A 15578-nucleotide genomic window follows, 5' to 3' on the forward strand; every position below is an offset into this window, starting at 1 on the left:
TCAGGCACTGATGTGGACGATGAGACTTGCAGTCTGAGCTCTTCATCCCAGTCTGCAATCTTCATCCCAAAGGTGTTCTATTGGGTTGAGGTCAGAAATCTGTGCAGGCCAGTCAAGATCCTCTACCTCAAACTCGTTCATCCATGTCTTTATGGACCTTGCTTTGTGCACTGATACAAATCATTTGGTGGAGGGAGGAATATGGTGTGGGGTTGTTTTTCAGGGGTTGGGCTTGGGCCCTTAATTCCAGTAAAGGGAACACTTAAGGCGTCAGCATTCCAAGACATTTTCGACAATTTTATGCTCCCAACTTTGCGGGAACAGTTTGAGGATAGCCCCTGCCTGTTCCAACATGACTGCGCCCAGTGCACAAATAAGGTCCATAAAGACATGGATGAGTGAGTTTGGGGTGGAGGAACTTGACTGGCCTGCACAGAGTCCTGACCTCAAACCCATGGACACCTTTGGGACCAACTAGAGTGAAGACTGTGAGTCAGGCCTTCTCATCCAACATCAGGGGCTGACCTCACAAATGCGCTTCTAGAAGAATGGTCAAACATTCCCATAGACACACTCCTAAACCTTGTGGACAACCTTCCCAGAAAAGTTGAAGCTGTTATAGCTGCAACTCAATATTGAACCCTAAAGACTAAGACTGGGATTCCATTAATGTTAATGTGTGTATAAAGGCAGGCTCCCAATACCCTTGACAATATAGTGTCATCATTATTTTAATTGTGGTCTCTTTAGGGGGACCTAAAAAAATTAACACACCTACGAAAGAGCCCTGAAAAGGGGAGAAAGCATTCAGCAGATGTCATTGAGTGCTTGTGTGGAACAGAACACATTAGGGTTGATTTACTCAAACTTGAGAGTGCAAAATCTGGTGCAGCCATGCATGGTAGCCAATCAGCTTCTAACTTCAGCTTGTCCAGTTAAGCTTTGTCAAAAAAACTGGAAGCTGATTGGTTTCTATGCAGAGTTGCACAAGATTTTGCACTCTCCAGTTTTAGGAAATCAACCCCTGTGGTTCAAAAAGGGGGGATAGGTGGGACTTTATATGAGTTAATGACTGAGTAGAGTACTATGCCTCCATCCCTGGTTTAGATAAAGGAGGAGGGAGGTTTGGGACTCTAAATGAAGCACACGGCTATAAAGTGATGAAAAATCAATATATAATATCATATTTATTTATACATATACACATATTGAGTCATTGCAAAATACAATGAATAGATAGTATTGCTCATTAATAACACACAGTACATGTATATACTCAGACATATCGCCACACCACCGTGGTGTGGGTGGTGTTTTTTGGTGACCTAGACCTCTCTATCAAGATACATTGATGGATGATGATTGTAAAAACGAGTAATAGATCAGATTGTAGTAATGGCGTAGCATCGAAAAGGGCTCTACACGTTTCGTGGGTTCTTTCCACTCATCAGGAGCTGATGCAGGGTAAATATGCTTGTATCTGCAATAAAGTGCATAGATATACATATATATATATATATATATATATATATATATATATATATATAGTCTAATGCTAAATACAAAAAACAAAAAGGGATGGAGAAAGAAGAGAAAGGGGGGAGAGAACCACCCCTGGTTACTCACAGGTCAGCTAAAGGTTCCAAATGAGGTGCTTGAAGCCGAAGATATGGTGGGGGACTTATCTCCGGGAGCTGTGGCATTGGCCAGCAGCATGAAAACAACACAAACAATGGTTGATGGACTACCATGGGATTGGGGTCCCCATTAAAATGATTGCTATGTGTGTCTCAAAGGACACTCTGTGGTTGTGAGATCTGTGAACTGGTTGGCTGCTGGGTTTTTGTGTTTTTTTTCCTGGACCTCTAGAGCAGGCAGGAACTGTAAATCCTCTTGTGGGGCAGGTTTATGCTGGTGGTAAGCCAAAGCTTTGCTTTATACCAGAGTTACAGGAAAGGTTTGTGTTAAAGAGGAGTTCCACCCTATTTTTCCACTTTGCAGTTCTGGTACGTTAAAACAACCTGAAAAAGAATTGGATAGTTTTTTTTTTTTTTTTTTGTTTCACTTACCTGATTTTTTCTGAAAATTAACTGCCACTTCCTCCCTCTGCAGCCGCGGCCCCCGACGTCACTTCCTCCTTTGCATTGACTCCTGGGAGATGAGCGTCATCAATCCCAGGAGTCAATGCGCCTGCACCAGTGTCCCTCGTCACTTCCGGGGCAGACGCTTCATTCCCTGCTGAATGCATTAGAACTGGGCATGCACGGAACCAGCTGCGGGGTGACGCGCCTGCCCCGGAAGTGACGAGCATTGCCTTCTGGGACTCTGACATCCAGGAAGAGGGACGCGATGAGGGACGCTCTGGCTTCAGCTGGCCACACCGCAGATGGCAGCGCTGGACAAGAAATTTACAAGGTAAATATTTCCGCCTGCAGGTAAGCTAAACAGGGGACAGTTCAGAGGCTATTGTTGCTTAAATGCACTAGCCCTGACTGTCCAGGGGGTATTTTTATCTCAAAAATGTTTTTTTCCCAGAACTCTGCTTTAAGTTTACATGAAGGATTTGTGTTATGGTTACAGGAAACCACAGATAGTATCCCTGCATGACTCAGAATCGTTGCATTTTATCTTTCTGATGTGATCAGATGAATAAACACTTGGACAATATATTTCAAGGATCTCTGGTGTGCTGGTAATATAATATTTGCCTTAGGGTTACAGTAAAGGTTAATACTAGGGTTAAAGAGAGGATTTATTTTAGGGTTAAAGGGAAGATTTATGTGAGAGGTACAGGGAGAGTTAGTGCTGGGGTTACAGGGGGTGTTAGGGTTACAGAGAGGTTTGTGCTGGAGTTATAGGGAGGTTTTCTATGAGATTTAAAGGGCGAGTTAGTGCTAGGATTGCAGGGTTACAGGGAACACTTCAAAATTTATGGCAATAAACAGATCAATGGTATTTAATATATGCAAAACTGTATGATAAGGCAGTTCTGTTGTAAAGGAATTCAAAATTGTAGTACTCCAGAATAAGGTGAAGTTGCTGAATGTATATTAGTGACTCAAAATATTTAAGCCAGCGGTATCCAGGCCACAATAACTTTTTCTCTCAGTGCAGGTTTCCTTTTAAGTGTTCCTGTCATTTAGAGCTGAAGTCCAGCCAGGTAATATTGCATTCTTAAATTGGTCTAGTTTGGACCACTGTATGTATAGATCTCAAACCTGAGGGGGCTCTGGAAAAGCTGAAAATCACTATAGTAGTCTGTACTTCATAGAGTGAGAACCATGATCTTCCAGGTTCTGCACAAGTGCTTCTATATCAGTGCTTCTCAACTCCAGTCATCAGGACCCACTAACAGGCCAGATTTGAGATATTACCTTAGGGAGATGCAGATTACAATACTGCAATCACTGAGCAGCAAATTATATCACCTGTGATGTATTTCAGTTGTCTTGCAAACCTGGCCTGTTAGTGGGTCCTGAGGACCAATGATATCAGTGGGAACTTATCTGAGAGGCAGAAATTTCTTATTGCTAAGGAACTCCTTGCAAAATCTGGAGTAATCCTTGTTGAGAAACCCTAGACTACAGTGTTTGTAATTGCTTAAGGCAGCCAATTAGCCAGGAGACAGGTGATTTGCAGGGGTATTGATTCCTCTGGTAGTGAAGGGGTGTTGTGCTTGTCCCCTGCACTAGTAACCATCTCCCTGCATTATGGGACTGGACCCGCAGCACAGAGAGCCTAGGGACCCCGCCTGGAGTCACGGAAGAGAGAATGCATGAGGTACCTCAGGGAAATAAGAGCAAGCATAGTGGTTGGAGAAGAAGAGAGAGAGAGAAACTGTTTCCTGTATCCCATAGCAACCATGGATGTGTCACTGGGAGAGAGGAGACATGAACTGTTGGATTGAAATGGTGGAGCCCAGTACTGGCCTCAAAATGCTGCACACCAGGGAGTGGTATCCTCTAAGCATAAACGTGCCTCAGATGTACAAGTGTCATCATGAAACGGAGTCAGTGGAGCGGAGCGAAAAGCAAGAAGTTAACAGTGTCATTCCAGCTCGTTTCTAAGCCCGAAAAACCTGCCTTAGTGTTGACTGTCACATGACCACAGCTCCCAGCCTAAATTGGTGGCATTAGGGAGTGCAGTTCCATTTGTCCCCACATCTGACAATAAGCCCCAGCCAGAAGCTTTACGTGAAAAAAAAACCCCAAAAAAACAAAAAGAGAAGGAAAACATAGTTGCCTGACAAGTCGCGCTAGTCTGAATGGACCCTTACTGGGATGTATAAATTAAACATGCCCAAATAAACTTTGCATACAAATAAATCCACTTAGTAACTTTGTTGATATTTGCTGTCAAAGTCAAAGATTGGAATACAATTTCAAATAAACACTAAAAGAATGATGTTACCTACAATAAACTGTATACATCTTTAAACATGTAGATATAAGTTGATCTTACTGTTAAAAAAAATACCAGTTCTATTTCATTATTCCATTTGTTGAAATGTAAATAAACCCTGCCTTTTTATAAAATATCTGTGGCATATTTTCTTCTAAATTAGCATGTTTTGTGGTAACATAAGTGAATATCCCTAAATGTTAGACATTTGATCTAGAAATATTTATTACATTTTTTGGTATATGCTATTAATGTTTTTAGAGCATTTTCAGTAGTAGAAATAAGTGACCCTAGTCTTTGTTTCTTTCAGAGCATGCAACCAGTAGGCATCATATGACTGTGGTATTATTAGGATCAGTTGCATTAGCATTCTTCATATTACTTGTGTCTTACTCTTTGGCTAGGTGAGTATTTTGTCCCCCCTACACACCTTCCTCAACTAATGTGATTTCTTATAAAAGAGCACAATTGTTTTTGAATTTGTGTTCGATTGTGTTTGATTTTGAAAATCTTTTTTTTGTGAGTTGTCAAAAACATACACACTATTGAAAGATCCTTGATGGTGGACCACCTTTAATTCTCTCTCCTACTTTTTCCTGTGTACAAAATTATATGAATCAGATCAAAACTACCTTGCACATGACACATGCTTCATAGTAGCTCCTGCACCTTTATTTTTGGGGCGGTGAGCCTCTTGCGTTGATGTACCATGCATTTTGACACATTCATTACATGACAAAACCTGCATCTCTAGCTATGTTTGTGGTGGCATTACCAATTAATGGAACTGCAAAGAATGTTATGTGTTTTCGGCTTGTTTCCTATTTTTAATGTTTTATTTATTTTAGCTTATAACTTTTATTTATTTTACTTTTACATAGAGTGGGGTAATGCTTTCAAACTCTCTTTTTTATGTGTCTCTGGATTCTCCCCCTATTTCCTGTCCTACCTACAGGGACGCGGACAGCATTAAAAAAGGAACATACGTTATAAATCTTTTTCACTTTATCCAGAACAGAAAACAAAATAAAATAAAATAACATGGCAAAATATTATAAGGAAGTGTTTAAAGCATGGATGTCCAACCTGTGACCCTTCAGCTGTTGCGAAACTACAAGTCCCATCATTCCCCTGTCCTTTGGGAGTCATGCTTGGAACTGTCAGCCTTGCAATGCCTCGTTGGACTTGTAGTTCTGCAACAGCTGGAGGGCCACAGGTTGAGCACCCATGGTTTAAAGGAATATATAGCATCAGTTGTATACATCTGCATAGGTGATATATTTTCTCGAACTGCCAGAAATTCAAATGTAATTTCCTTGCAATATTGGCAACACTAGGGATGTTATGTACACTGTTTGTGAAAGCCTGCTTATGTGACTGGGTCGTTGCTTTTTGCAGAATGTCTGCACAGAGCCCAAAGTTAAATTACAACTGTTCTCTGCAGTAGGATTGACAATGGGAGGGAACCTATATTCTTTTGCTCAAGCCCATCCTACATGCTTCTCTGCAAGTAGTAAAACATTAAGTGGTCATTTGAGCCCCACCTTGCAGTCCTTACAGTATATAACAAATGTTTGAGTGGTAGAACAAGGCTGAATATGTGCAACATGTTAGCACTGCGCTGTCATACAACATTATATTATCTGACTAAGCTTGGGTTTGAAAATTTTTCAAGCCTGTGCTTTAAAGAAAAGAGGAGCCTGGGAACAGGGCAGGTTCCAGATAGATCTTGGAACACAGTGTACAACTGGCATGCGCTTTATTATATTAATACATTTTACCTACTGTATATACTTTGCTAGAAAATTGGCACCTGAAATAGGTGTCCCCATGTGAAGGTTTCCACTCTTGACAATAGGTTTCTATTTGACAATAGTTCTTTTTTTTAGCTTTTAGATATACTTTAAAATAGAAGTATGGGATTTTTTTTTTTTTTTTTTTTAGAATCATACTTTCCTAGGTGAATGCAGCATCAGTTCAATGCTGCATCTGTCCCCTGCCGACTCTAAGACTTAGAACCGAGCAATCAAAAGCAGCTGATCGCTCGGTTTTCAGAGCTCTGTAAACAGAGAGCTGGTGACTGTCTGCTTGGCCCCCCTCCCGCGCTCACTGGAGCGCTGAGCTGTGGAGGGGGCAGGGTCGACTAGCTCAGGCCGAGCCAGGTGACGGTCCAGGGTTGTGGGTGGATCCTGACTTTTTTGTCACAATCTTTCCACAAACGAGCTTTGGCTGTACTTCTCCTTTAAATTAATATCTCATTGCTATGTCTAGTGGGTGCAAGTTTTGCAGTTATGGAACCCTAAGCACAAGTGTATCCAGTTTTCTACATTTAGGTGATAAAAGTCATGCAATAACCTAAGTTTTAATAAATGTTCATAAGTTGTAAGACCTGGTTTTACAAAGATTGAAATTCATTGATAAAGGAGTATTGATAATCAAGGTTGTTTGATGAATACATCAATACACCACCAAAATTAGCTGGTATGTCCACTAAAAGAAAAAATTGTGGACCTCATCTGCCGTTAGCTACTGTAATAAGTCAAATATGCTTTATAAACCCAAGGCAAAGCACACAAAACTCAGAGAGGGCAGACAATGTTAGAACCCATCTAGTTCTTGATTACGTAGTTTTAGCATTCTGAAAAGAAGGCTTTAATGTGTTGTAACTTTGAGGTTAATTTATTAAAAGCAAATTGCATTTTGCAAGGAATTTTCCCTACAGCTTAGTGAATGGAGTGAACTTCTGCTGACTTCCTTCATCCAATCAAGTGCAAATAAAATGCTGTCTTTTTTAAAATGTACTTGCACATGATTGAGTATTCTTTGCAAACTGAAACTGCACCACATTCACTAAACTCTGGGGATATTTTCCTTCCAAAGTGTAACTACTCTTGTCAAGTAAATAGCCTATTTGCCTTTAGTAAATCAAACCTAATGTCATCCAAGAGGTATTTTTTCAATAAGTGAAAAAGGCCATCACAAAATAAGTCTGAAGATCTCTGTAAAAGCCTACAGTACCCTTTTAGTTTAGATATCAATTGTGCACATGATACCCATATATCCTAAATGTGTGACTTTCCTTGTATTAATGTCATGTGACTGCTAAAACATTTGGTATGCTTTTGTGGTATTTTAATGGGAATGTCACATTTTCCTTGCATTCCTAGGCGATTAAGTTTTCAAACATATTTTCAAAATAATAGGACAATTTATAATGCACACTTCTCTTAAGATAACTGTTTCTTTCTTCAAGTAATATGTTAACAAAAATGTCTTATAAAATAATAAAAGAAGCATTTGGAGAGAGTAATATTTCAGTTGCAGCCATCAAATGCTTGTTTACAGCTGCGTGGGCTACATTTTTTATCTTTGCACTGTATTGCCAAAAATATTTTTTTTCTGGATGTTTTGGTGCTTTGCCAGTCCATTTATTTAAATAAAATAGTTCATATTCCCATCGCACACCTTCCTTTATATAGACACATCAGTTGCGGGTGCTGCAGTGATCACCAGCTGGAAACTGGATCAATCACGGATACATATATATTCACCAGCACACCAAGGATTTTGCACAGCAGTTCCAAAAAACTTTTTATTGCAAAAGGATCACATCAGGATAGGTGCAATGTTTCGGAGTCACGCAGGACCCCTTCGTCACATGCCTAACAAAAAGGGGTCCTGCGCGACTCCGAAACATTGCGCCTTTCCTAATGTGATCCTTTTGCAAAAAAAAGTTTATTCGGACTGATGTGCAAGATCCTTGGTGTGCTGGCGAATATGCATGTATCCATTTATTTAGATTGCCTTAACGCAGCGCATGGTAACACAAGAAAAACCCAAACACAATAGGAACTCCAAGGTCTAAATGGGCCTTGCAGGTTGAAGATATTAGGTGTATTTTATGTACAATAATTAAACATAATCATTTCCTTTACAGGACGAATTAAAATGATACTGCAGCTGTTCTTCTTCCTTTCTTTCCTAAAGTCGTGTTTTATTCACTGAAAAAGTGGTAATTGTTTGCTGTCTGGTGTCTTCCTCAAGTCTTAGCAGAATAAAAAGCCAAATAGTTCTCCAAGCTATCACTGAAGAAACTATTGTATTCCAAGTTGGAATCCCTGTCTCTGACTTTATTAGGGGCAGAGTGATAGGCTAATAGTTTTTGCTGTAAGGGAAAAAAAATCTTTAAAAGCAGTATGTTAAGTCACATAAGATAAATCTGCATCTAAAGCTTAACCATGGCAAACTGTTTTTTTTTTTATTATTATACAGGATTTATATAACGCCAACAGTTTGCTTTAAAAAATGAAGGCAGACATATAATAGTATTATGAACATGTTAATAGAGCATTTTATCATAGTTATCATTTTAAATGTTAAAATTGGTGGCTATGTTATTTTATTTTTTAGACTAAGAACATTGTCAACAAGTATAAAAAATACCTGTTTATGTAGCAGATATGCAGTGTCCTTGCTACTTTCTGTAAGTTAAACTGAGGGCATAATGTTTTCGTTTTTGGTAAAACTACTAATCCCCCACCCCCATGTCATAGAGATCAGCAAAGACAGACATGCTTGAAGTCAAGCCTGGGTGGCAATCATGGCTCCCTTCATAGATACAGTTGAGTGAGTAATCAAAGCCACCCAGGGACAATGAGTGTGTTACTTACAGAATTACCAGATGAAAATAAAAGGAAGAAAATCAAAAAACGAAAACTAATGCAACCACTTCATCTAGTATTGGTAGGCTGCAAAATACACATTTTGGGGGGTTAAATATGCCTTAAGTTTGCACAAATTTTTTTTTTTAGAATCACAGTAGAAGCTGGCTGAGTGGGTCTAGGATTCTTTGATTACCAGTAGTTAAAACTAAAGTTTTAAGTATCGGCTAAACTTTTAGACTTCTTCATTCCTTACGTATTTTCTAAAATATAACTTTATCTCCTAACACACTAACCCCCAAACCTATCACAGCCTCTACGACAGCCTTTTCTTAACCAGGGTTCTAAGGAATCCTATTTTTTCTCTAGAGATTTCTAGGGGTTCTTTGAGCAATGAGCAATCCTTGCGTTCCAGGCAAGTAACTATTGACAGCACTCAGCAACGATCTTTACAGCTGTCGGTAGGGGGGCATTCTTCCCACTGACCTCCAATGTAAGGAGCATTCTTTCCACTGAACATCAATAAAAGAAACAGTCTTTCTTCTAAACACCAGTGCAATGGGGCCCTCTTTTCTTATTGACCATCAGCTTACGGAACATTACCATTTTCACTGTTTTTCTGCCTTCATTATTGCTTATTTACTTGTATTATTATTAATAGGGGTGTCAAATATGCAAAACATTCCACATTCCTTACTCTTTTATTATTTTTGTTTCAGCTTACTGCTGTAAATATATAACAATTATTAACAGGGGTTTTCTGAGACCTGAAAATGATTTCCAAGAGTTCCTTTATGTTAAAAAGCTTTGAGAAAGGCTGCTTTAGAACAATAGTTCTCAAACACTGGGTCACTACCCAGCTTTGGGCCACAGCTTCCCTCTTGCTTGGCTGTCAAATTCACCATGTGCTGCTCCCCACCAGCCATATTACTTTTTGGCATCACTTCCCTTAGCCTGGACCTTCAGGTTGTGGGTGGCTGTAGATAATACCAGTGTCATTTGGCTCCATCGCAGCACTGCACCAGAGCCCCTCTTACCTCCGCTGGCAGGAGTCTTGCCCTAAGTCCCAAAACCTCAGGCAAGCTGTGAGTAATATTGGAAGAGGGCTGCTATCTGAAAATGTTGCAGGTCTAAGCAGTGTTAGAAGAGAGTTGCAGGGTGAATAGTGTTGGAAAAGGTTGGGGGGATGCAGTGATGAGCAGTGTTGGAGGGTGGCAGGGGATGCAGAGGTTGGCAGTGTTGGAAAATGGTGGCAGGGGATACTGAGGTCAACCTTGTTGTAAGAAGGTGGCAGAGAATGCAGAGTTGAACTTTGTTGGAAGAAGGTAACAGGTTTCATAGAGTACTATAGAATTTCTAAAGAGAGGGCATAGCAGAAGCTGACTTACAAATTATTTAGTAAACAAACTGAAGAAGAGCATGAATAAACTGTTAGCGTTTGAGTGGTGAACTCACGTATGTGCGGATGTTATCACGCATAGTGTTCCCTGAACCTATCTAGTTGATTCTACACTGATGTTCAATGTGTACAGTGTAGTCTTAGTTTGCTGTCCAAATAATGTTGGTTTTCTGTTTCTATAAGGTGCACCACAAAATGCACCCACCAGGGGCGTAACTACAGGGGTTGCAGGGGTTGCGATTGCTACCGGGCCCCATGCTCCAGGGGGCCCAGTAGCAAACCAGTGGGTGAACTTCCAGGATTGCAAAAGTCACACTTGCGACCGGGCCCTGGCATTGCACCACTGTGGGGAGGCCCAAAGATTGCAGGAAGGGAGCCCACTGCAGAACTTGTGAAAGGATCCTGCTGCGGGACCGTAATAAAAGGCCATGCAACGAGAGTAAAGAGCCCCAGGATTAGTGGGAAGAGCCCTGGGCTTGAAGGGAAGGGCCCCGGCCAGGGATCTGGGGGGGCCCTTCATGGTTTCTTGCATCGGGGCCCTGAAGGCTCTAGTTACGCCTCTGGCACCCACCAACATTTTTCTATAACAAGCTGAAAAAGCAATCAACTGCATATGTGACACACAAAACAGCATAAAAAATATATAAATATATACATATATGATCATCGTAATCTCTCTTTTAGGAGCCCTTTCACACTGAGGCGCTTTTCAAGTGCTTTGGCGCTAAAAAAAAGCGCCTGAAAAGCTCCCGAAAACCTATTCCTATTAAAATCAATGAATGCTTCAAAAGCGCCTCAAAATGGTTCTTGAAGCAGTTTTTGAGTCATGTGTCCTTAAAAAAAGAGCAGTGCTAACGCCTGAAAAGCACCTCAAAAGCGCCTCAAAAGCACTGCAAAAAGCACTCAGAGATTTATGGATAGTTTCCAAGTGCTGTTATAGGGGGCTGAGTGTTAATACTAATGACAGACTCTGGCATATATGTATTTTTTTTCCAACTTTTTCATACTTACACTTTAAACCTCTGTAGATTGTCTCATATATGACTGTTTTAAATAGAAAAGATGCATAAATTATATAAAGCCTAATGTTCCACTGTATGATGTTTACAGAACCGAGAGCACCTACCTTTTTTTTTTTTACAAACTATTTTTATTCAAGGAAAAATGTTGGTACATGTAAATGCAGATCAACAGACAAAAAATGCATTGTGGAAAAACTTTTGAAAGCTTGTAGCATTACATTACATGATATGTATATTAAACTTAACATGGAGTATATTAACATTATATATATATATATATACAAACCCAATTCCAAAAAAGTTGGGACACTGTGCAAATTGTGAATAAAAACAGAATGCAATGATGTGGAAGTTTCAAATTTTAATATTTTATTCAGAATACAACATAGATGACATATCAAATGTTTAAACTGAGAAAATGTATCATTTTAAGGGGGAAAAAATTGATTTAAAATTTTATGGCATCAACACATCTCAAAAAAGTTGGGACAAGGCCATGTTTACCACTGTGTAGCATCCCCTCTTCTTTTATAACAATCTGCAAACGTCTGGGGACTGAGGAGACAAGTTGCCCAAGTTTAGGAACAGGAATGTTGTCCCATTCTTGTCTAATACAGGTTTTTAGTTGCTCAACTGTCTTAGGTCTTCTTTGTCGCATCTTCCTCTTTATGATGTGCCAAATTTTTCTATGGGTGAAAGATCTGGACTGCAGGCTGGCCATTTCAGTACCCGGATCCTTCTTCTACGCAGCCATGATGTTGTAATTGATGCAGTATGTGGTCTGGCATTGTCATGTTGGAAAATGCAAGGTCTTCCCTGCAAGAGACAACATCTGGATAGGAGCATATGTTGTTCTAGAACTTGGATATACCTTTCAGCATTGATGGTGCCTTTCCAGATGTGTAAGCTGCCCATGCCACATGCACTCATGCAACCCCATACCATCAGAGATGCAGGCTTCTGAACTGAGCTATGAGAACAACTTGGGTTGTCCTTGTCCTCTTTAGTCCGGATGACATGGCGTCCCAGTTTTCCAAAAAGAACTTCAAATTTTGATTCGTCTGACCACAGAACAGTTTTCCACTTTGCCACAGTCCATTTTAAATGCCTGCGCTTCTGGATCATGTTTAGATACGGCTTCTTTTTTGGCCTATAGAGTTTTAGCTGGCAACGGCGAATGGCAAAGTGGATTGTGTTCGCCGACAATGTTTTCTGGAATTATTCCTGAGCCCATGTTGTGATTTCCATTACAGTAACATTCCTGTATGTGATGCAGTGCCGTCTAAGGGCCCGAAGATCACGGGCATCCAGTATGGTTTTCCGGCCTTGACCCTTACGCACAGAGATTGTTCCAGATTCTCTGAATCTTTGGATGATATTATGCACTGTAGATGATGATAACTTCAAACTCTTTGCAATTTTTCTCTGAGAAACTCCTTTCTGATATTGCTGCACTATTTTTTGCCGCAGCATTGGGGGAATTGGTGATCCTCTGCCCATCTTGACTTCTGAGGGACACTGACACTCTGGGAGGCTCTTTTTATACCCAATCGTGTTGCCAATTGACCAAATAAGTTGCAAATTGGTCCTCCAGCTGTTCCTTATATGTACATTTAACATTTCCGGCCTCTTATTGCTGCCTGTCCCAACATTTTTGGAATGTGTAGCTCTCATGAAATACAAAATGAGCCAATATTTGGCATGACATTTCAAAATGTCTCACTTTCAACATTTGATATGTTATCTATATTATATTGTGAATAAAATATAAGTTTATGAGATTTGTAAATTAGTCAATTTCTTTTTTACTCACAATTTGTACAGTGTCCCAACTTTTTTGGAATTGGGTTTGTATATATATATATATATATATATATATATATATATATATACAGTAAGATATACTGATGAAAATAATGAAAAAGACTACAGAGCAGGCGTAATCTCAATTAAATGGAATGAAATTAATAGAGTCTATTGTATAAGCAATATATTATAGCACCTACCAATTTTTAATGTAGTACGCTTTCTGAAAATTGTAATTATTCTGCTGTGTTGTAGGTGCTGTAACAGATAGCTGGAGGAAAAAATGGACAACTGCACAGTAAGTCACCTGAAAATACTATTTGTTTTTCATAGTTGCTTTTTTCTTCAGTTTCGGAATAAAATGAAAAGCATATTCACTGTCCTTTTTAAGATCAATATTTTTAATTAATTGACTATATATTTACTTGCTTGCTTTCATAGTTCAGAGAGCATATACTAAATAATTATAACGTTAGAGTAACTTTGTTTTATTACTCCTCCACTGACTCATAAAATAATAAAACTGTACTGATGATCCTGATAAAGTGTGTGATTGGCCTGTTTCCTTACATTCTTTAGCCATGACTAATACCTTGCAACAAATAAGCTAAGATTGACTGTTTATCCTTAGCTGAAGTGATTCATTTTAAGCAATGTCCAACCAATTGTAACGTGACCGCATCTTAAAAGGGTCTCACGGATTAGTTAGGAATCTTCTCAAAGTCTGATTTAGCCAAAGGGCATCAGGAAAATAATTATGCGTAACATTCTAAGCAAAGCCCTTCGTTCTACGGTCTCTGTATGACCATACTCCTATATTACCATTGTATTGTACAACCTAAGGGAATCGCTAGATATAAATGCTAAATGTTCATAGAGCAACAAAAGCCCAGTGTGGAGACATAACAGGCAGTTAAATATTCATCATAGCTGGGTGCTGGAACATTTGATTCGGGCTATGACAGCACTACATAGAGCCTACACATCCAGAGAAGTCAAAGAGCATTACTAAGCAGAACATAAAAGGCACAAATGACACTGACAGCATGACAAGATAGGAGGTTGGTTAAACATAGAAAAGAAACACATGCTGTCCATTTGTCAGTTTTTCATCCATCCGTCGACGGATGAATAAGGGACCTCAATGCATCTCTATGGAAAAACGGATGTAAAAGGATGATCATCTATTTACATCGGTTTACATCTGCATCCCTCATCATTTGTTTTTTAATTGATCAAAGTTCTCTTTTTCTTCCATTAAAAAAAAAAAAAAACAATCAGACGAAAAACAGATGTAAACTGACAAATGGTCAATATTTCAACCGTTTTTGCATTGGTAATGGATGTAAAAAAAGAACTGATGAGCACTGATGAAAATCTGATGAGCATTGATGAAAAACTGATAAGCACTGATGAAAAACTGATGAGCACTGATGAAAAACTGATGAGCACTGATGAAAAACTGATGAGCACTGGTGAAAAACTGATGAGCACTGATGAAAAACTGATGAGTACTGATGAAAAACTGATGAGCATTGATGAAAAACTGATAAGCACTGATGAAAAACTGATGAGCATTGATGAAAAACTGATAAGCACTGATGAAAAACTGATGAGAACTGATGAAAAACTGATAAGCACTGATGAAAAACTGATGAGCACTGATGAAAAACTGATGAGCATTGATGAAAAACTGATAAGCACTGATGAAAAACTGATGAGCATTGATGAAAAACTGATAAGCACTGATGAAAAACTGATGAGCACTGATTAAAAAAACAGATGAGCGTTGATGGTAAACTGATAAGCACTGATGAAAAACTGATGAGCCCTGATGAAAAACTGATGAGCACTGATGAAAAACTGATGAGCACTGATGAAAAACTGATAAGCACTGATGAAAAACTGATGAGCACTGATGAAAAACTGATGAGCACTGATGAAAAACTGATGAGCACTGATGAAAAACTGATAAGCACTGATGAGAAACTAATGAGCATAGATGAAAAACGGATAAGCACTGATGAGAAACAGATGAGCATTGATGAAAAACTGATAAGCACTTATAAAAAAAACTGATAAGCACTGGTAAAACAGATGAGCACTGATGAGAAACAGATGAGCACTGATGAAAAACTGATGAGCACTGATGAAAAACTAAATGGGCACTGGTGAAAAACAGATGAGCACTGATGAAAAACTGATGGGCACTGATGAAAAACTAAATGGGCACTGGTGAAAAACAGATGAGCACTGATGAAAAACTAAATGGGCACTGGTGAAAAACAG

General features: G+C 39.3%; 1 protein-coding gene across 2 annotated transcripts in view; it reads left to right on the forward strand.

Annotated features, from left to right (window-relative positions):
* SUSD1 (sushi domain containing 1) overlaps positions 1-13572 on the forward strand; it is a 265066-nt gene extending 251494 nt beyond the window's left edge. For both annotated transcript variants that reach the window (XM_082259187.1, XM_082259188.1), the window contains exons 22-23: positions 4712-4805; positions 13545-13572. In XM_082259187.1, coding sequence (XP_082115313.1) covers positions 4712-4805; positions 13545-13560 — 110 coding nt within the window. In that variant the 3' untranslated portion in view covers positions 13561-13572. The remainder of the gene's footprint in view (positions 1-4711; positions 4806-13544) is intronic.
* Positions 13573-15578: the final 2006 nt, after the last annotated feature.

Source organism: Pelophylax lessonae (assembly GCF_965119305.1).
Source record: "Pelophylax lessonae genome assembly, chromosome: 1".
Lineage (NCBI taxonomy): Eukaryota > Metazoa > Chordata > Amphibia > Anura > Ranidae > Pelophylax > Pelophylax lessonae.